At 39.2% G+C, this 21,254-nt stretch overlaps 1 protein-coding gene across 1 annotated transcript in view; it reads right to left on the minus strand.

Annotated features, from left to right (window-relative positions):
• The window catches only part of LOC127627162 (transient receptor potential cation channel subfamily M member 3-like), a 140,483-nt gene that overhangs the window by 61,881 nt on the left and 57,348 nt on the right, over nt 1-21,254 (minus strand). Inside the window, exons 2-6 of the mRNA XM_052103430.1 lie at nt 14,852-14,931; nt 14,175-14,376; nt 13,663-13,876; nt 12,408-12,532; nt 10,706-10,877 (exon numbers count right to left, since the gene is read on the minus strand). Of these exons, the coding sequence (XP_051959390.1) occupies nt 10,706-10,877; nt 12,408-12,532; nt 13,663-13,876; nt 14,175-14,376; nt 14,852-14,931 (793 nt within the window). The remainder of the gene's footprint in view (nt 1-10,705; nt 10,878-12,407; nt 12,533-13,662; nt 13,877-14,174; nt 14,377-14,851; nt 14,932-21,254) is intronic.

Here is a 21,254-nt window from a genome sequence, read left to right on the forward strand (position 1 = left end):
TCTTCTGTGTAGCACAAAAAAATGTCAGGCAGAAGGTCAGTCTAAGTCAACATTTACTTTACCATAATGTGAAAGTGAATTCTCAGCCTAACATCTCCTTTTCATTTTGGGTGAACTATCCCTTTAACAGTCAAGGCTCACAAGTCAAATGTACTGAACATGGTAACAGATGAAATCCTAAAAGAGGGGACATTGTTGCGAAATCAGTTATGATGTTTATTGAAAGATAATAACACGTACAATATATTAATGATAGATAATAAAATAATATTATGAATATTATGCATCTTACAAGTATTAATATTTTAGTATTTATATTATTATTCTGTATTCTATTACCAGTAATTTTATTATTAAACTTGACAAATTCACAAAGACTGAGAAAATACCTGTATAGCCCATGTCAGATGATGGAGATGAGGCAGGGTAGCAGGGTGATGAATTTTGTTTTAAGTGTTTCTCTTCAGTCTGAGTAGTTCTGTTAGTGTTACACACAAGGCATTTTTTGCTGTTTCTGCCTTTCGTGTCAAAGGTGCTGTTTTATAATGGAGGGTCACGATGTGACGAGACAAAACTAGATTGCCAACACTGCGCACTTGCACTTTACAAACAGATGTTTTTGTTTTATAATGTCGCTTGCTTGCAGAGACACAGTATAACATTTTCATGTTAAATTAATAGGTTTATATAGGTGTCATCTTTAAGTTCAGAAAATGTGCTACTTCGTTTGCTCACTGTGCACTCAGGACAGGAAAAGGACTCAGGCAATACAGGGAACCAGGAAGTGAAACAAAAGGTAAACAAACAGGAATAGAACCGGAGCATGAACTGGATAGAAACATTAACAACCTACAAAGGGGAACAGACATCAGGGCAATATATACACTAGGGATAATTAGGTAAATGAAACACAAGTGAAAACAATAGGGAACCGCTGGTAGCGATCAGGGCAGGGAATCAAAGGAAATGTAGTCCAGGGGAACAGATGACAGAGGTAAAACACAGGGCAGACAACAGTGAATCGTAACATGTGACTTGAAAGATCGCAATTATGAAATTCATCTCACGATGAATTGCCAAAAAATTATTGGGATTATGACAATTAATTGTCTGTTTGAGGGATATGATGATTAATTGTCTCTTTTAGGGATTTCATGGTTAATTGTCATATAAATTGTCATATTTCTTAAGGTGGATGTGTGTGTAATAAACCTTAAGTAATTTTTTACATATTTAACTTCAAATATATAAATAAAATAATAAAATATTGAACTGATTAAAACTATATGAATTACATAAAAATTGTATATATTTATTTATATTAAAATACTTTTTTTATATTTCTCTCTTTTTGGTCAACTTGTCAACATTTACACTTTTGTTTTTGGAACTTATTAAAAAATTATAAATATATTTTTTAATCAAATCAATTAATTTTTTAATAAAAAAATTATCTAAAATATAGTGTATATTTGTATTCAGTTTCTATAATTGTCACGAATGGTGTGGAAGCAGGACAAGATAGACGAGAGGTGCGGATCCAAACGCGGTTTTATTAAATAATAAGAGGAACACAAAACACTAGAGCAAAAATAAACGGTCCACGATGGGAAAATGAAATAAACACACAAACGATCAAACAAGGGAACAAGAGCAGGCATAAAACATTGGAAACATGGAACATCACATACAACAAAGACCGACAGGGGAAAGAAGAAACAAACAGGGTTAAATACACAAACACAATGAAGACTAAACGAGACACAGGTGAGAACAATGAAGAGTACAGGCAGTGAGAGAGGCCAGGAATTGTGGGAATTGTAGTTTTACACACGGAGAGTGAGACTCAGAGCGGACAACAGGGAAAACGTGACATGGAACAAGATCGGTGACGGGTGAAACGGAAAACACGGAGCAGACAACACGGAAACATGACATAAACTTGATGGGTGAAACAGAGAACATAGGGCAGACAACACAGGAACATGGCACAAGGGGCAATCAGGCAGTCCTCGGGGGCACAAAGAGCAGACAGGCAGACCAGGGAGGCCGAGAGGGCAAGCAAGCAGTCTCTGGGGATGTGTGAAAGGAACCGGGTCAGGTGGCCTGGGGGGCGTCCACAGGGTAGGGATAGGCTTAGGAGGCCAGGGAGGTATCGACCGAGCAGGGACAAGTTTAGGTGGTCTGGGAGATGGCCGTAGAGCAGGGGCCGGTTCAGGGAGCCTGGGAGGAGGCCATCGGACAGGGACAGGTCCCGGAGGCGGAGCTGAGAGGGGCTCTGGAGACGAAGCTGAGAGAGGCTCTGGAGGCCCAGGAGGCGGAGCTGAGGGAGGCCCAGGAGGCGGAGCCGAGAGAGATCCAGGGGGCGGAGCCAAGGGAGGCGGAACCAAGGAAAGCTCTGGGGGCTCAGGAGGCGGAGTCGAGGGAGGCTCAGGAGGTGGAGCCGAGGGAGGCTCGGGAGACGAAGCCGAGGGAGGCCCCAGAGGCCGGGCCGAGGCAGGCCCAGGAGGCGGAGCCGAGGAAGGTTCAGGAGGTGGAGCCGAGGAAGGCTCAGGAGGCGGAGCAGAGGAAGGTGGCGCCGTAAGAGGCTTTAGGGGCGGAGACCTGGAAGGCTCTGGAGGCGGAGCCAAGGGAGGTGGAACCATGGAAAACTCTGGAGGCTCAGGGGGCGGAGCCGTGGGAGGCTCAAGAGGCAGAGCAGAGGGAGGCTCAGGAGGCGAAGCCGAGGAAGGCTTAGGAGGCGGAGCCGAGGAAGGTGGTGTCGTAGGAGGCTCTAGAGGCGAAGCCCTGGAAGGCTCTGGAGGCGGAGCCGAGGGAGGTGGCGCCGTAGGATTCTTTAGAGGTGGAGCCGAGGAAGGCTCTGGAGGCGGAGCCGATGGAGGTGGCGCCGTAGGAGGCTCTAGAGGCGGAGGCCTGGAAGGCTCTGGAGGCGGAGCCCTAGAAGGCTCTGGAGGTGGAGCCGAAGGAGGCTCGGGAGGCGGAGCCCTGGAAGGCTCAGGAGGCAGAGACCTAGAAGGCTCAGGACACGGAGCCGAAGGAGGCTCGGGAGGCGGAGCCATAGGAGGCTCGGGAGGCAGAGCCCTGGAAGGCTCAGGAGGCGGAGCCGAGGAAGGCGGCGCCATAGGAGGCTTTAGAGTCTCTGGGAGTAGAGCCGTAGGAGGCTCGGGAGGCGGAGCCGTATGAGGCTCTGGATTCTCTGGGTGAAGAGCCGTGAAAGGCTTGGGAGGCAGAGCCGTAGGAGGTTCGGGAGTTTGTGGGAGAAGAGCCGTAGGAGGCTCGGGAGACGGAGCCGTAGGAGGCTCGGGAGTCTCTGGGGGCAGAGCCGTAGGAGGCTCGGGAGGCGGAGCCGTAGGAGGCTCGGGGAGAAGAGCCGTAGGACGCTCGGGAGGCGGAGCCCTGAAAGGCTCGAGAGGCTTGAGAGGCGGATCCCTGGAAGGCTCGAGAAGCTTGAGGGGCGGAGCCCTAGAAGATGGCTGACAGATGGGGCTGGCGTGACAGGAAGCGCCATGGGCGACTGGAGAGTCATCCCTGAGGGGGGAGAGGTAGGGTCCTCCTCAGCAACGCCCACCGTTAACGGTGAGCCGCAGACCCGCAAAGTCACCTCTATGTAGCCGCAAAGAGTCCATTCGCACGTTGCCGGTGGCCCTTGCCCCGGAAGAAGGACACCAGGGCTGAGTCCGGGAAGTCAGAGACACTCGCCAGCTCGAGGAAGTCACCGACATGATCCTCCACCGGTCGGTCCTCTTGCCGCAGGCAGAGCAGGCGATAGTTGGCTTGCTGAACCGCTGGATCCATTGTGGTCGGTCTTCTGTCATGAATGGTGTGGAAGCAGGACAAGACAGACGAGAGGTGCGGATCCAAACGCGGTTTTATTAAATAATAAGAGGAACACAAAACACTGGAGCAAAAATAAACGGTCCACGATGGGAAAAGTAACTCAAACACAAACTAACACACGGGTGAAAAGAACACTAACACTGGAACAAATTAAAGGTCCACGATGGGAAAATGAAATAAACACACGAACACGAACACAAACAGGAACACGAAACATCCACGAACAATCAAACAAGGGAACAAGAGCAGGCATAAAACATTGGAAACATGGAACATCACATACAACAAAGACCGACAGGGGAAAGGAGAAACAAACAGGGTTAAATACACAATGAAGACTAAACGAGACAATGAAGAGTACAGGCAGTGAGAGAGGCCAGGAATTGTGGGAATTGTAGTTTTACACACGGACAGTGAGACTCAGGGCGGACAACAGGGAAAATGTGACATGGAACGGGATCGGTGATGGGTGAGACGGAAAACACGGAGCAGACAACACGGAAACATGACATAAACGTGATGGGTGAAACAGAGAACATAGGGCAGACAACACAGGAACTTGACAATAATATCATATTATTTTATGCAATAGTTAAATATTTCTGTCCTAATTTCTTCACTTTCAAATGTCATCTTGATTAAACCCACTAGCACTTATTTCTCATGAATCTTTGAGATTTTGTTTCATTATTTTATCACTCCACAAAAATGGAGGAAGCATAAATCTCATCCTATGTGTCACTCTGTGGAATTAACACTGTGTATATGAACCTGCTACAATCAGGAACAATTGCCATTACACGATCGTTAAATTAAAGTGAAACCGGAGCTCTTTGTGATCGCTATCAAAAGTTATATTTTATAGTTTATATTTTCATATATAATTTCTCATTTTTTAAAAGCAAAGGAAACATATGTGTGCAGTAAAGCACTTACAGTAGAGGAATAAGGGGCAAGTGTATCAGAGTATTTAAAAGCAGAAATGTGAAGCTCGTATTTTTGTTAAAACACTTGAATTATTTAGAATTTTTTTTTTTATCTGTACAGTTGTCTAAATTGTCCCTTTGAGGTTGGACTACTTTAAGTGAACAAACTTTTGGTTATCCATTATCAGTGTAATTCCCGTGGGTGGAGTTTGCTCGATGTAAACAGTGCTTTGCGGATAGTTATGTCATTTATGATGGAATATTCCTTTAAGAAGAATTAAAAAAAAACCCCAGTCAAATAAACCTTTAAGAGGCTGAAGGAAAGTGTAGCTCCAAAAGCACCCAGCTTGTCTCGTCAATACAGCATCTACTGCTCTATTATGCTAATGTGATGGGGCCTGCATGGAAGACCAGCATGGAACAGATTCCAGAAATAAACCACCAAAGTAAAAGACCAACATATCATCTCATCACTCAGAGACCCAGTTAGTGCAAGGAAGGCTAAAACAGGTTTCTAGGTTAGAAAAACCGTCGGCCACACATCAAGCTCTCAGTCGGGGAGTGAACATGACCGGCTAGAGTGTTGGAAAGAGGCAGAAACTTCTAACTATAAAACAGCATACTAATGTTAAGCAAAAATGAGGACAGTTAAAATCAATATGAAATATAAAATGCATGTTCCTGGCCTCATTGTGAATGATTCATCGGTGAATGTTATTCCAAATAAAACCATGTATTGTCTTCATAATCGTTAATCAAAACGAAATAACTTGTTCTTCCTCTGAAACAACTGTCCTTTTCTGCTGACTTCACAAATAGCTATTTATTTTTGCAAACTTGCATTTAAATCTGGCTCCACTCTGGTATGGAACGCCAACTTTTCATGATCCAATCAATTCCATATGGATAAAATCAAACCCCAAGAAACCTACATTACTTTTTGTTAAATATCCTGTTTTATTCAGAACTAAGTAAAATGGGTTCCGACTTTAAGGAATAGTTAATCAGTTAATGTTGGAGCTGTGGCCTTGTGGTCAGTGTGGATGCTACGATATTGAGCTGTGGTGCATATGTGGGAATATGTGGGTTTGAGTCTGGCCCAGGCCATGTTCCCATCCTGTCCCCTGCTCTACAGTCTCTCCCTTTGGTTTCTAGTTCTCTCTCAACTTTGTATTTGAATATAAAGAGGCAAAAAGCCCAATCCGTATGTATAAGTAAAAAAAACCCTAAGCATCTATGTCTACACTATCTAATTAAAAGTTGGTACAGTGCAAACAAATAAACAGCATTTTCAGCGGGCGCAATTAATTCTTAGTGAATTCTCCCAAGAATCTTTAGTACTATGTTTAGTACTTTTTCGTAACATGCATCCTAATTAGCACATTGAACCACATAATTGACATTCTCCATGTAAACTGAGGGATTTACACTCTAATTCCAATTAAATTCTTCCAAATTGTGAACAATTCAATTAACCCTCACATCCCATCTTATCCTGCTGGAAAATCTTCAGTGTATCCTGTGCTTGCTAATCTTTTGCTCATCTGTGAAATACTCGAAAAGCCTTCCTCATAAGCCTAATGAACGACAGTAGCAGCAGCTCTGTTATTCATTTTAATCCAGTACCACTGCAGCGCTTGTCAGACCCTGAATATGTAAGCCGGGGCGGCAGCCTGCTGCAATTCTTCCAAAACAAAGAGATTTGATTCCATGTTATAGGCTCTCTGTAGCTCTGTGAGCCTCATGGTGATGGCTCCGAGTATAACTGATGTTCTTTTAGTGTTGGAAAGGACAGGTAATAAAATAAATAAATGAGCTATGCCCAAAGCCAGAGTAAACATCACCATCACAGCTGATGCAAAGGAAAGTGAGAAAGAGGTGGCTGCGGGCTGATATCGTTCAGATATACTATGAGACTTCTGTCATGAGTGTGATGTTGGGATAAAGTGGGTTTAACACCAATCATAGAGTAAATCTGCAGTATGTAAATGTGTTGTGAATGTGTCACAGGATGATTTCATGAGTTTAGCTTTAAACATGTTTTATCTTTTCTGCTCATATGGCTCAAACATGTTTGAAGGCTGGATTTTCCACATGCTAGAGGGTTGGATGTATAAATAATAGGTTTGGTCTGTTCAAATGTGAAGGCACTGAAGTAAGACTTTATTTGGATGCTGGTAGTTTTGCATTGTCAAACCTTTGACTAAATGGCAAAAAGTCCAAAATGCTGCTTATTCTAGCCAAGAATTTCCCATAAAGAAGCATGGTCAGACAATTTTCATTATAGGGCGTTATTTTCCCCCTGGAATTGATTTCCTGGGGCATTTTCTTTTCTAACCTTATAAAATGACTGTGTTTTTCTTTTGAATCAAATACTTCAATTTAATCTATTAATTCGATTTGAATAATGAGATACTGTAGGCTGTTAGGCTAGCAATAAAATTGAATCAGCATAAACTAATATTTGTAGGGCTAGGTATTGGTATTTAATTTATTTAGCAATTTCATTTGATTCAAATTCAATACGATTCAATAGCAATTAATTAGGGAATATTTCAGTTACAATATCAACAGGCATGTATTATTGTATTATTTATAAGTTTTATATAACTCCAGGTTTATTTGACATATCCAAATTAATTAGCATATTAATATTATTAAGTAAATTGTGACATTTTGATACATTTAGGGCTGTCAGAATGAACGCGTTAATAACGATTAATTTAAAAACTGATTAATTTTCCTTTACGCGATAAATAGATTTACCGTTAATAAAGTATAAACCAGCATGAACTCTTTTGCAATGTGCCCACCTGGAGTCATTACACTGATGCACACAACACAAAAACACACAGCAATGATTTAGTGTCAGCAATAAAATGATGGGGAAAGGAGCTCTTAATGTACAAAACAAGCCCAGATGGGACTTGCGATTGAATTAAAGTATTTTTCAGCCTATGAAAGGCACATTTTAATTACCACAGAAGCACGTCAAGTCTTAACTATCACCATAACGCAGAATGAGATGTTTTTGTCTGCAGACGCTTTTCGTGTGAAGTTCAAAGCGGTGCCTGACGTTGACGCAAATCAATATCTGACTGTAGCACATAACCACAGTCCCCCAGATGATTGATATTGTGGAGAATGAGAGTTTAAGAAATGTAATGACCATTGCAATGAAAATGCAACTTATTGGGAGACTAGTTCTTTCAATTTGTCAAACTTCCACTTACTTAGTGCTATTTTAATGATTTCTATCTTTATATTGTGGAAGGCTTCATTTGGAAAATGTTAATAAAAGCATTATATTGTTACACATTGTTTTTTGTTCCTAAGATGGAAAAAAAATTATTTTGATAGAAAAAGAAGTATATATATTGTGTCAAATTTCAGTACTTATCTGCAATTAATCGCAGTTAACTACCAAAATTATGATTAATTTCGCTAAAAGAAAATTATTGACTGACAGCACTAGTTATATTATATTTTGTGAATTATCATACCTGATTAACTTACTAAATATAAAACATCTATCCTCCAGGCTCCTGCAGTTTTGGCCTCTAGTAGGTCAGGAGGCATTTCAGACAGATGGATAGCAGGATAGAGTAAGTGAGATGGGCCTATGGACATAGCAATAGTGTTACTCACTGGAACAGTTTCTTTTGAATAAGTAGAGCAAACGGTCATGCAATTTAGCACGGGAGCATGACACCGAACTAATAGAAGCAGAGTGCCTGTCTGTGCGTGTCGATTGTGCGATGATCTGCCACTCAGCAACATCTGTACAACAGATTGTGCTATCAAATAATGTTCAGTGAAAATTCGAATGAAGATCACAATGTATTATTAACTATATCAGAGTTTATTTTGTTTTTATGGGCCATATAGATCCAGGTTTTTCTGACATTGGTTATACCACACTAATAGACAGATGTGAAAAAATGTAATAATCGCACAGCAGACTCTGTGAACTGCTGTACAGAAAACGACAGAAGAATTGCAGAAAATGTATATACTGTAGACAGTGCCATAGCAAGGAATTCTGGCCCCCTTGATCTGTATATTGATCTGGGCCTGTTTCAAATAAAAAAATACCGTTATACATTTGTTGTAGACCAACCTGGACCTGTGGGCTCCTAGAATTGTCACCACCTTCACCACATTATCTACAGCCCTGACTACAGACTTTGTTTAGAATTTGTCAGTCCAATAAAAATAAGAACCGATTATTTCACAGACATACAGTAACTCAGAAGATAAAGGGTAATGTAATATATGGCTTGTGAATATCTAGTTTACTAAGTCTACTGAGCGCTTGAGACAAAAGTGAATCTCTTTTAAAACGATTATGTCACAATCAAAGCAAATTTGGGCAAATCTACTGATTAGTTATTATTTAGAAATGCTCATTGGTCAACTTGGTCCATAGTAAATGCAACTTAGTTTCCTGGTGGAAAGATAAAGAAACCTGTGTGCCTTTACATGTGGAAATTGTGTAATGCCAGCCAAACAGATTAGAGCTTGCCAGATCAAGAAAGTGCTTTTTAGTTTTCTTTGCAGTATGCATCAGATGATCAGTGATTTGGTGCATGCTGATTCCGATGAATGAATCAGTGTGGGTGAGGCTTGGTTTTAAAGGTGTTGTTTTTTGATGCAAATGATGACGCCTGAGCGTCCCTTTGACTTCCCAGCCCCCTCTATTACCCCAGGCATAGGATGACAAAGGGAAGTCCACAGGTCACATGACAGGGGAGGGAGGTCAATCACTGGCTAATGTCCTGTTGACCTTGTGCTGTATGGCAGGTATATGAAATGGCTTATTTGATGTTGTGGGAAAAGTGTTACTAGTTGTTCCTTATGTCTGATCATTATGAACTGATTAAATTGCTCCAATATTATAAAGATGCACAAAGGTGATGGTGATATACAGTAATGTACCATGTACTGAACTTTATTATAGAAAATTATATTTCGGCAGATTGGATCTTGTTTACACCAAAAAGAAACAAAACTCAAAAAGCAAGCAACGTCAACATGTTCATGACCCCACCACTGAGGAAAATATTCTGTGTATATCAAATGCACTTCTCAGTGTCACTTTGACTAAGTTAAAGCATCTTTTTCCAATGTACTCATTCACTGGCTGTAATCTGAAAGTCTTCAGCTGTGTGACATCATCATATGATATCTTTGTGTGAATGAAGAGACTGTATGGATATTAACAGACAGAGTGCAGTTACAAAGGCATTTGTGCTCTCAAAGCAGTCAGCAGTCATCTCTGAATATTGAAGCTTGTGTAGTTTTTTTGATCTGCTGATCTAGGCACTGACAGAAATCTATAGTGAAAATCTACTCTGGTCATTTGAACGTCAGCATAACAGAATTTAGATAAGGCTTGTAATAGTACGTGTCTTGCAAAACTGATTGTTGTAATCACATTAAATGGATAATTCACCCCAAAAAGAGAATTCTGTCATCATTTACTCACCCTCATATCTTTCAAAAACCCACATCCTTTTCTTACTTCAGCACAACACAAAATGAGTTATTTATAGCAGAACGCCTGCTCTTTTCCATTTCATTAAAGTGAATGGTGTCTACGGCTGTTAAGCATGATTTTAAGTGTATAACTCCTTAAATTTCAGTCCCCACCCAAAGCTATCATTTATCTCCATAACAATATAGTGGAAAATAATCATATGGACTATACTTTTATGATACATTTGTGATGCTTTATTTGTCCTTTTTGAAGCTTGACATCTCCATCCACTTTTATTGATTGGAAAGCAGTGTCAAAATTTTCATAACGTCTCTTTCTGTGTTCCACAGATGACAGAAAGTCGTACAGATTTAGAACAGCATAATGATGAGTAAATGATAACAGAATTTTAATTTTTGGGTGAACTTTCCTTGCATCCCTAATTACCCCAAAATTGACTCACTTGTGTTGATCTTTTGCAGGGAGATGTGTTTCTCCAACTGTCTGCGCAGTTTCACCTCAGCCCCATACTTTCCAGTGGTGCCGTTGTCAGCCAGGATGAAGTGGGAGTGTAGGCTGTTGAGTACCGTTAACTTACTCAGAGGGTTAGACATTGTCTGGTACGGCCGGACTACCTGTAATACACACCACATAAAGCAGGGAAAGGGTTAGCTGTCCAGGGATGTTCAGAATATAACAATGACACACAGAATAAAGTGACATTGCAAAAGACAGAGCGGAATGCACAAGCTTCATCAGTGGACAGAAGATACACCTTGACAGTAGGGTGTAAACAAGGTAAGACATGTCATATAGGGAAAAATCCCACACAAAACAGTACTATGGAAGTACCAAGCGTCACCTGTGAGTGGTCATAATGTTTTGGCTCATCAGTGTAAATGGTTACATATTTATTGTTTACATGTGTGAAGTATTTACATTGATATCTAGAACATAGTTTCTTGGAGGACAGCAAGAGTAGCATTGAATGGCTTCTTTACAACATCCGTGCTATGTGTGATTAGAATTAAACGTTTATTTTTGGTTGTTGTGATCTACAACTGACTGTAAAGAACAGAAAGGATATTAAAAGAGAAATGATTCAGTGACAAATGGATTGTGTAGATTTCTTTTTTGGACACACTTGAAACGAGTCAAACCAAACCTTTAATCTCAACATGCAGTGAAAAGATCTCGGTGCTGATCAACTTCACTAATCTACACTGGTGAGTGAAATCTGGCTAATCACTGACAGTTTAAGTTGCATATGCGAGTGATTTACTCACATTGTATGCAAGTGATTTACACACATTGTAGAGGGTTGCTAAACGTGAGAGAGAGGCCCAACATGTCTGCGGGAGAAAAGTGTGTCTTGCAGGCTCAGATTAATTCTCTCTCACTCATAGAAGCATCTCTGACTACACTGAGGAACACTGCACGAGTCTGCTTCTTTATTGAAATGCTAGACATGAATACACAAATAGTTGGATTTAATGTATCGATACAATGTCTCAACAAAAAAAATTACAATATATCAATATTTGACTGTATGGACGCAGCCCAAGTCAATACCATGTTATTTTTGGTACTTTTCAACAGCTTAAAAACATTTTAAGACCACAATGCATAGATTTGTGCCATAAATTAATAAATGTATTGAGAGCTTTGGCTTCATGTGTAATTTATTTGAATTTGACCTAATGTCACAGCTTCATCTAGGTGTTTAACACATACATTTCATGTGTTATCAGACCGGGGGGGGCAGCTACGGAAAGAGAGAATCAAGCAAAATGATGTGCAAAAAAGTGCACAAGAATGAGCCTGGATTGAAATCAGTGGTTATAAATAAAGAATGATTCTTTCTTTCTGTCTCAGTTCTGCATCTGTCCCCAGATACTCGTACTCAAGCTGAGGTGAAACTCTGTAGATATGTGTAGTGGCTTACAAATAAATTATTCACAGATTTCAACATGACACAGAATCCATGCAGAGAATACATGAAAATCATCCTGTTGTGGTCTGGAAATTCCCTTCTGTGAAGAATAATGAGTCCAATGAATATCTCAATTTAGCATAAGAAAAGCACATTTTATAAGACCTGCCATGACTTTGTGTTTTGTTGGTCACTTAGCAAAACATGGTGCTACTATGTATAAGTCACTTACATCTTTGCCCACCAGGTCTTCCTGATTCTCCACAATTCCCCAGGGGGCAATACCAATCGTGCAGATCTTCCCTCTTGATTTTGATGCATGATCTTTTAGAGCATCACCAACATGCCTGATGACTCCTGGGGGTGAACAGGTGGAGGAAGGGGGTACAAAATGTACAAAAGCAAACAAAAACAACATACTAAAGATTAAACATTGAAATGTATTCATATTACGAAAACTGCATAGGCTTAACAATATGAACAAATATTAACATGGGAAATGGGAAAACTGACATTTAGGCTGATTAGGCTTCAAACAACTGGGGTGTTTGCACAGAAATTTGTCCCAAAATACCATAGATTTTGACTGGACGCACAGCATATGACCTCAAAAACAAAAGATATGGAAAGGGTTTTCTCTCTTTTAAAAGTTGCTTTCCTAACTATGCACGATTATACAAATACCATGGTATTTATAGTAAAACCATTGCAAGGAGTTAACACTGGTTTCTTGCATTGCAACATGCAAGAAATATGTTTGCAATATTAATTCACTTATTGAAGCACAAAAAACTAAAACCAAAGATATTTCTAAATTGATTCAAACAAAATGAAAAAGCAATTAAAATATCAAAGTGGTCAAAAAAACGTATAGAACTACCCTTCCATTTGCCGTCACGCAAGTATCCATCTAAAACAGGTTGCTAAATTAATAATACAAATTAAAGATCTAAAGACAATTATATATGCAAATATATTAATAATAATAATGATGATAAAAATAATAATTTAAATATAAATAGATTTTTGGTTCAAGGTGAGCTTGTTTAGGTTGTATGCACATGCATAGGCTAAAGTGAACCTGCAGAGTTGCATTCATAATGCATGTTAAGAGCGAACTGCTCCGTGGAAATAAAGCGGACTATATTTCGAGCACATGCTGAGATGGTCTGAGTTCATTTGCAGCATTCTCACAAACGGCACTATTCTTTCAAACAGTTTTCAGAAGACCGAAACAGAAATAAAAGAGTGAAAACTCTCTACATGCGTGTGTTCCATAAGATGTGGTTGTGCTGCACATCTTTAAACAAACACTGACTGCTTAGCTTTCGTTTATTTTCAGTTTTGTAATTTCCAGAAAATGCCTGTCAAAGGCTGTCGCAATCTTCATCTGAATATTTTTCAATATACGATTACATCCAATCACCCAGCTCTACACTGTGCTAAATATTTATATCCCCAAAACTCCCCTTTTAAAGTGAACATACCAGTGTTAACTCCTCCAGTGAAGATCCAGGCCCCAGTGGTCATGGCAGCCTTGATGAGACCCTTTCCAAAAACCTGCTTGAGTTTGGGCTGTAGCTCAAAGTTCTGTAGTCCTCCATGAACAGAGATGAGCAGCTTGGGAAGCTCCAGTTGCCACTCCTTCGTCATTAGATGCAGCAGTAAATCTGGCTTTGTGTCGTAAGACACTCGTACATACTGACAATACATAAAAGTGAAAGAAATTTGTAAGACAGTCTTCAAGAGTACATCTAGGATGTTATGTCAAGCTGTACTTGTAGATAACACACCCTGCAAGATTGTCATTTATTAATGTAATTAACAATTAGTAAGAGTTCAAAGCTTGATGTAACTAATTGCAGGAACAACATACATTAATACATGCCTTGTAAAAGGAATTAAATTATGAAAGCTTAATAAATATTTTATCAAGGTTCTGTAATGCTATCACTTTGAGCATCAAACTCTTGTTAATGAGATATTTAAATGTTTCTACCATTGCTTTGTTGGAGTGTCCACCTCCCTGGAACTCGATGGTTCCGAAGGCATCGGTGGGACTGAGCTGTGTGTGCTTGCTCATGGACCATTTCTCTGACAGGCTGTCATTCTTTGGTAGACGCTCTGACTTCTCATTCTGATTGGATGAGATGCTGGGGGGCAGGCCAATATGTTGACCAATTAGACGGCCACAACAGCACCTGTTGCAGAAGACACAACCAGTAAAGTGTGTGAAACAATGATTTATCTTATGCAAATTAAGTTAATGTCTCTTCAGTATGAAACTGAAACAATATCAGCTAGTGATTTACAAGAGTCAGCAAAAATGCTTATTTGAAGATTTCATTGTCATGATAGGTCTACAGAGGCACATTTCAATGCCAGATTAATTACAATGTTTCACTTAAATATACTTGTATTCCAAGATGCAAAAAAAATCTATAGAAGAAGCATTTAGACAAATCAGAAGTGTTGTAATCCTGATGAATCCTGAAGTCCCTGATGTAATTGTATCTTTGACACTAAGTTTTAAACAAGGCAAGACTCACACTTAGTCTCACTTTCAATAAAAATATCATTGCATGTAATTAAAATCTCCATTCATATATTCAAATCCTCAATTCATTTGTTTAAATATACATATCATTGATAGACAACAGAAGCAGTTGTCCTTACCTATGGGGGTCTTTGCTGCTTACAATAATGTGCACACATTCTCTTTTGCTGAAAGCTCTTTCTATCCATGACTTCTGTGCCTGTGGAGAAACACAATATGTGGAGAAACACAATAGGTGTAAGTTACAGAATTTAGTACGTGGGGAAATGCCCTTTTCCTGCATCCACTTAAGAGACCAGTAAATCCCAAGCTAAAAATGTCCAATGTACATATGATCAGCCATCAGAAAGTGGTGATTTACCCAACAAAATTAATTTAAACTGACTGATCTCAGCTCAGGACACTTTTGAGCTGTCATTAAACGGTAAAACTTTCAACGTATGGAGTCATATGACGTTAAATGCCACGCTGCTAAACACAATTTACACTACTGTGTACTTAAGCAAATTATTTACTTAGAAATCCTATATTTACTGTGCATTATCATATTGTAAAAATCCATAGGTTCATCCAAAAGCTGAACAATTTTGCTTTCAGACACTCTATAAGGAGTGCTTGGGTGCATTTCAAACTGTTCCCAGACCAGTGCAGACAGTTTTTCTTTTAGGAGTTCATTCACTCCTAAAATCTTACAATCGTAATCAGTACTAATATACAGAGTTTATAATGTATCATTTATTTTAACAAGGTTGGCAGTGATTGGATGATGCTGGCCATTACATTGAATCAGAAATGTATACTTTGACTGCAGAATTGTGCTGATTTATGATGTAATGTCTGTAACATCTCAAAAACAGTAATAACCAACACTTCAGGAAACATAATAAACAGTTAGATAAAAAAAAATTATAGGCTGGTATTATTTAAAATGTAACAATTAGTCCCGCTGTCCACCTACTGTATGTTGTCATAAATTAAAGGTCACAATAAACAGTTACATTTATTATTAACAATAATCAGAAAAAAAAAATTATTATGCCAAGTAATATAATTCATTATCCAAACTGTAGGAAAATGTGGTTGCCAAGCAACACATCAACTTGCCACATTAATACAGAATGTGCCGTCGCAGGTGTGGGTTTATATTCATTTTACATCGGCTTCCAATGCGGCTCATCAAATCAGTATTTACAGTTGGAACTATGTGTTTAAAAGATGTTTTTCATGTAATGGTTCATGTTTTACTTTTTCATGTTTTTATTTAGGGTCCAGCGTTGACCACACAATATAATCATACTGTCTGTTTGCCTGCTTTAACTCAATACAGCAACAGCAGCACCAACTATGAATGCACCTCAAAAACAGCAAGCACTTACACAGAAACTTACCCCAAAACTAGACTTCCCACGGTACAACATTACTCTTATAAAAAAAATCTAGCATCAGTGGGAGAGGGAGGAGGAGGTGGAAATGTTTCATTTTTACAGGGAAACCCTCATGTGATGACTCAGCATATCCAGGGCACAAGACCAGCCACATTCACGTATCTTTATGCCAAAATGAACATGGATAATGTAGATCTGACTTAACATGATGCTTTCTGATGGAGCTGGTATGAGAAAGCTCTCTGCGCTTGCATTGCTATTAACAGAACATTGCGGCTAGTACAGCTGTATATAGTGGCACAACCAAATGTCATTATGCAAAAACGGCAGAAAAATAATATGGAAATAACTGCAGTATAAGTTCAGACAAACACTGAGGTGCCCTTGGCGAGATACCCCTGCATTTATGCTCAAGTGTGTTGAAGATAATCAGTTTAGTCTCAAATGTATTCCTGTCTGTGCTTATAATGTGATAAAAGCATCAGGTAAACTGTATCAGCTACTACAGGGGTTTCCACAAAATACAGCACGCATGCAAGTCAATTTTTAGCTGAAGAGACCCCATGCACTCTCTCTCTCTCTCTCTCTCTCTCTCTCTCTCTCTCTCTCATCTTGTTTGTGAATGCAAACAGGGGTCTCCAGTCACAACAGAGAGCAGGCAAAAGCTTGCAGTGTAATTAAGCTTTGTCCTCAGGATTCGACCCCCTGAGACATACAAAACAGCTTTGCTCCTTGTTGGAAGCATCTTACCATCTATATGGGATCTGTGTCAACAGAGTTTAAGATGGCCACAGTGGAGTGTTTGGGCATACTGTAAGAGCAACAGCAGTCTAAAGCAAGCATGACATCACACTTCAAACTATAATCGAGCGATATTCACCGACTCAAGTTTGCTTGAGAAAGAAAATTGTATATATTTATATATATATATATATATATATATATATACTACTGGTAAAAAGTTTTGAAACACTCATTCTTTATTATATATATATATATTTTTTTTCACATTTTGAAATAATATTAAAGTCATCAAAACTATGGAATAACATAAAAGGAACTATGGGAATTATGTTGTGACTAAACAAAATCCAAAATAAATCAAAACTGTGTTATATTTTAGCATCTTCAAAGTTGTCACCCTTTGGTGAGGTATCACCCTGGGATGTTTTTTAACAGTATTGAAGAAGTTCCCATCTATGTTGGGCATTTATAGGCTGCTTTTCTTTATTATTTGGTCCAAGTCATCAATTTCAAAAACGTTTATTTTTTTTAATTAAATTTGAGTTTTATAATGAAATAAATGTATATGATGACTCAATTATATTTTTGTCTAAAAATCGAATTTCAAACATTTAAGCATACATTTACATTTATGCATTTGGCACAGGTGCTGTGACTGGCCACTATTTCACACATTTTACTTATTTTGAACCATTCTAATCAAATTTTTGTCTTCTCTAGATTATATTGTGGTGTAACTAAATTAATTTGTAAAAATACAAATATTCCTTGTAGTCCCCCAATTAATAAAGTCATAAATGCATGCATAATTATTTTAAAACAATTAGTATAAAGCTGTTTCAAATAGTTACACTGCAGGACATCTCAACTGCCCAAAAGTATTTAATGTCAACTACCCATATGCAATTTTTAATCATTGCAAATTACCTGCTCTGTTTCTTCATCTTCTATAATAAACTTTTAACAGCCCAGATGTGAGTAAACCCATCATTACAGTCCAGATATTCACAGCTGTAGCTGCAGCTTCTGCTCTGTTGCAAGGCCAGGGATTTTAGAGGCCGAACTTTCATGCCTGTGGCCTTGTTAGCTCTCAACTGTGTTGGTATTTCAGGATTAATCCCTCTTGAGAGTCACACAGCTTAAACAAAAAAAAAAAGCTGTGACGCCCCCCTCAGATCCTGTTCCGCTTATCCAATTTGACACCCCTACAATAACACATTTCCAACAGTGGAATCCAGATGGGAACATCCATGTTTTCCTTTCTCACATTCATACACACGGTATGATGATGCATTCGCACTTTTCTGTTGGTTGCCTAGAAAATATTAGCCTGGTTATTCCTACCCAAACTGCAGTTGTGGCCAATGTCTCTCCCATCACCCTAGAGCCTGCCAGTGTCTTCTCACACTTCACTGCATCAGCAAAATTTCCTTGTTTGTTGCTTTTGCAAAATGTTGCTTTTAGAGGCTTTATTTGGAGTTAGGATGAAAATAAGGTGCAACTGACTTTCTATAGCTTGGTGTTATTCAAAATTTCACAACTTAGTCCCACTGTCCACATATGTTGCCATCAACTTTTAGGAAAACATTTGCTCTAGAAATCTTTTTATTGCATGTTTATTAGGTGCTACTAGTTACAAATCAAAAACAGAAACGTAAAATGCACACAGCAGTCACACTTGGGTCTCAGGAGGATATCCCCCTGCTCCTATATCTATATCCTACCTAGACCAACAAATATCATAACAATTCTGACTTACGAGGTGAAACGCAATACATATGCAAACACAGAGACTCACAAATTGCATAATAATGATGTTTAATAATGTTTAACTCAAGTAATCTAAAACTTAAAGGTGCTGATTACCACCCCTGGTGTCATAAGTTTGAATCCAGGGTGTGCTGAGTGACTCCAGCCAGGTCTCCTAAGCAACCAAATTGGCCCGGTTGATAAGGAGGGTAGAGTCACATGGGGTAACCTCCTCGTAGTCGCTATAATGTGGTTTTCGCTCTCGGTGTGGCACGTGGCGAGTTGTCTGTGGATGCCGCAGAGAATAGGGTGAAGCTTCCACATGCACTATGTCTCTGCAGTACCGTGCTCAACAAGTCACGTGATAAGATGCGCAGATTGACGTTCTCAGACACGGAGACAACTGAGATTCCTCCTCTGCCACTTTGGGCTTGCTTGAGCATTAAGTGTCGTTTCAAGTTCTGACTTTCGTGCATGGACGTGTTTTTAAAATGTCAATTGGTATTACTAGTTATTTGCAACATAATGTATGATGCCCAAAGACATAGGGTGTCTTATTCATTGTGAAACTGTGTGAAATCACACTGAAGGCCTAGACTTTTAATGCACGGCCCGCCACTGACTAGAGTAAGATGAATTTTCTCAGAATGTTTATTTCCTGAGATTTGCATATGCACTTGATCTTGCTTACTGTTGTCAGCTTCTCACTTTTTCTTTTTTGGTTTTAATCAATGCTTGTAAGCATGGAAACCTCATGAATTCAAAACACAGTCTTGACCAGAGCATTTTTCAGAAAGGCATGTGTGTTCGATCTTTATGGCTAAAGGGTGCATGTCTGTGTAAAATTTGTATTTACAACTCTAAACCGATGATATTTTATTATATATTATAATATAATTGCATTGAACAGAGGACTAACTTCACTTTATATAGTTCACATAAATATACATTAGACACTCGCTCTCTCTTACATACTCAAAATCTGTCTATATAATCTACTCAGAAAGAGAGAGGGCTTCCCACCCCTCTTCGTTTTGACAGGCATTGAGACAGTTCCCTCCTGTTCCCTTCCTTTTCAGCATCCTGTGGCTTATCTGCTCAGTTTGGCATGAAAACAAGCAAGGGATCAAACCATCCCTGAGAGATGTGTGTGTGTCCATGTACATTTGTGTATGTTATACAGCCAGCTTTAGTAACTGGCTAAGCGATATTTTCTGAACATTGCATCTTTGCAAAGTTGGGAAAGAGAGGTTATTGCCAAGAGTTTCATCATTTTTACTAAAGATCATTTATAGAATATCCAAAGAAAAGATTAAAGTGACAAACCAACATATTTTATGCCAGTAAACTCCACAACAATAACTGGCAATAATAGATGCAGTTTATAGACCTGAATCAGTGTCAATTAATGTATTTGTCATTGTAGAGGGCTACACAATGCAAATATTTGATTATTTGTCATATAACGCAATTTTGTTTACATAGCCTTAAAGATCTGAGAAGTACTACACATTTATAAATGAATGCACTCAAGTTCCACAAAAATATCAATATTGTGAAGCGAATTCTATCAGCATTAGATTATATATTTATGGGTTCCTGTACGCTCTTAAAGCAACACTGTATTACATGAGTACCCCATGCAACCTCTATCAAACAAAGGCTAACTAACATAAGCTGGTAAAAAAAATCCTGCCAGATTCTAAGAAACACAATTCCCTGTAGGCAGAGTAGGATTAGCCAAAAATAATGACTATAACTTGGCATAGGCTTTCCTTGAATTAATGAATGTTATATGATATGAAGAGAAATGTAGATAACGAAGAAAAAAACCTTAGAGGATATGAGGGTGTGTGTGTGTGTGTGTGTGTGTGTGTGTGTGTGTGAATTTGAAATGTAACTGCTGAATGATTCAAACGTCATGGATCTAGCAAAAGTGTGTGTTGTGTAGGGAGAGTGACACACATGCATACACAATAATTGAGTGTCTAAAACAGGGAGACAGAGCTTGTTTTAGTCACGTCGGGGCCAATCCATCTATGGACTTGCAGAATAAGCACAGGACTCCTTTCCCATAGGCCTCCCAGGTCCCAGAATGCGCCACCTCAACCAGTTCATAATCACTTGTGGCATGACCATTCTGCCTCTCTCCAATGAGGATATGAGGACCTAATTCTCCCTGCCTATTCGAGAGAGAGACAGAGAAAAAGACAGAGAGACAGATAGAGAGCGAGAGAGAGAGAGAGAGAGAGAGAGAGAGAGAGTACTGCTAGACTTTTCAGTGCTGCCATTTTTACAGCATTGTTGCAAAATGATAAGTGTTAATATAGATGAAAGTTGCCAAAAACACTCTCTCTTCTTGGTAGAAAGTGAAATATTAATATTTCAGCAGAGGACAGATTGCCACAGCCATGTGACAGGATCTAAGTGGATCAAAATGTAGAACAAAAATAGTTTAGACTGTCAGGATAGATGAATGTTTGTGCCATATGTGGTTTTGTTTCGCACCAGGTCATTTATACATTGACGGAAACATCTTTATGATGTCAGTACAAAAAGTAAGCCGGTTGTTATCGCAAAACTAACCCCTGACAGAGTGATCAGGACCCCGTCGTGAAGGGGTCTTGTATCACCCTGAAGGGGT

Source organism: Xyrauchen texanus, chromosome 3 (assembly GCF_025860055.1).
Source record: "Xyrauchen texanus isolate HMW12.3.18 chromosome 3, RBS_HiC_50CHRs, whole genome shotgun sequence".
Lineage (NCBI taxonomy): Eukaryota > Metazoa > Chordata > Actinopteri > Cypriniformes > Catostomidae > Xyrauchen > Xyrauchen texanus.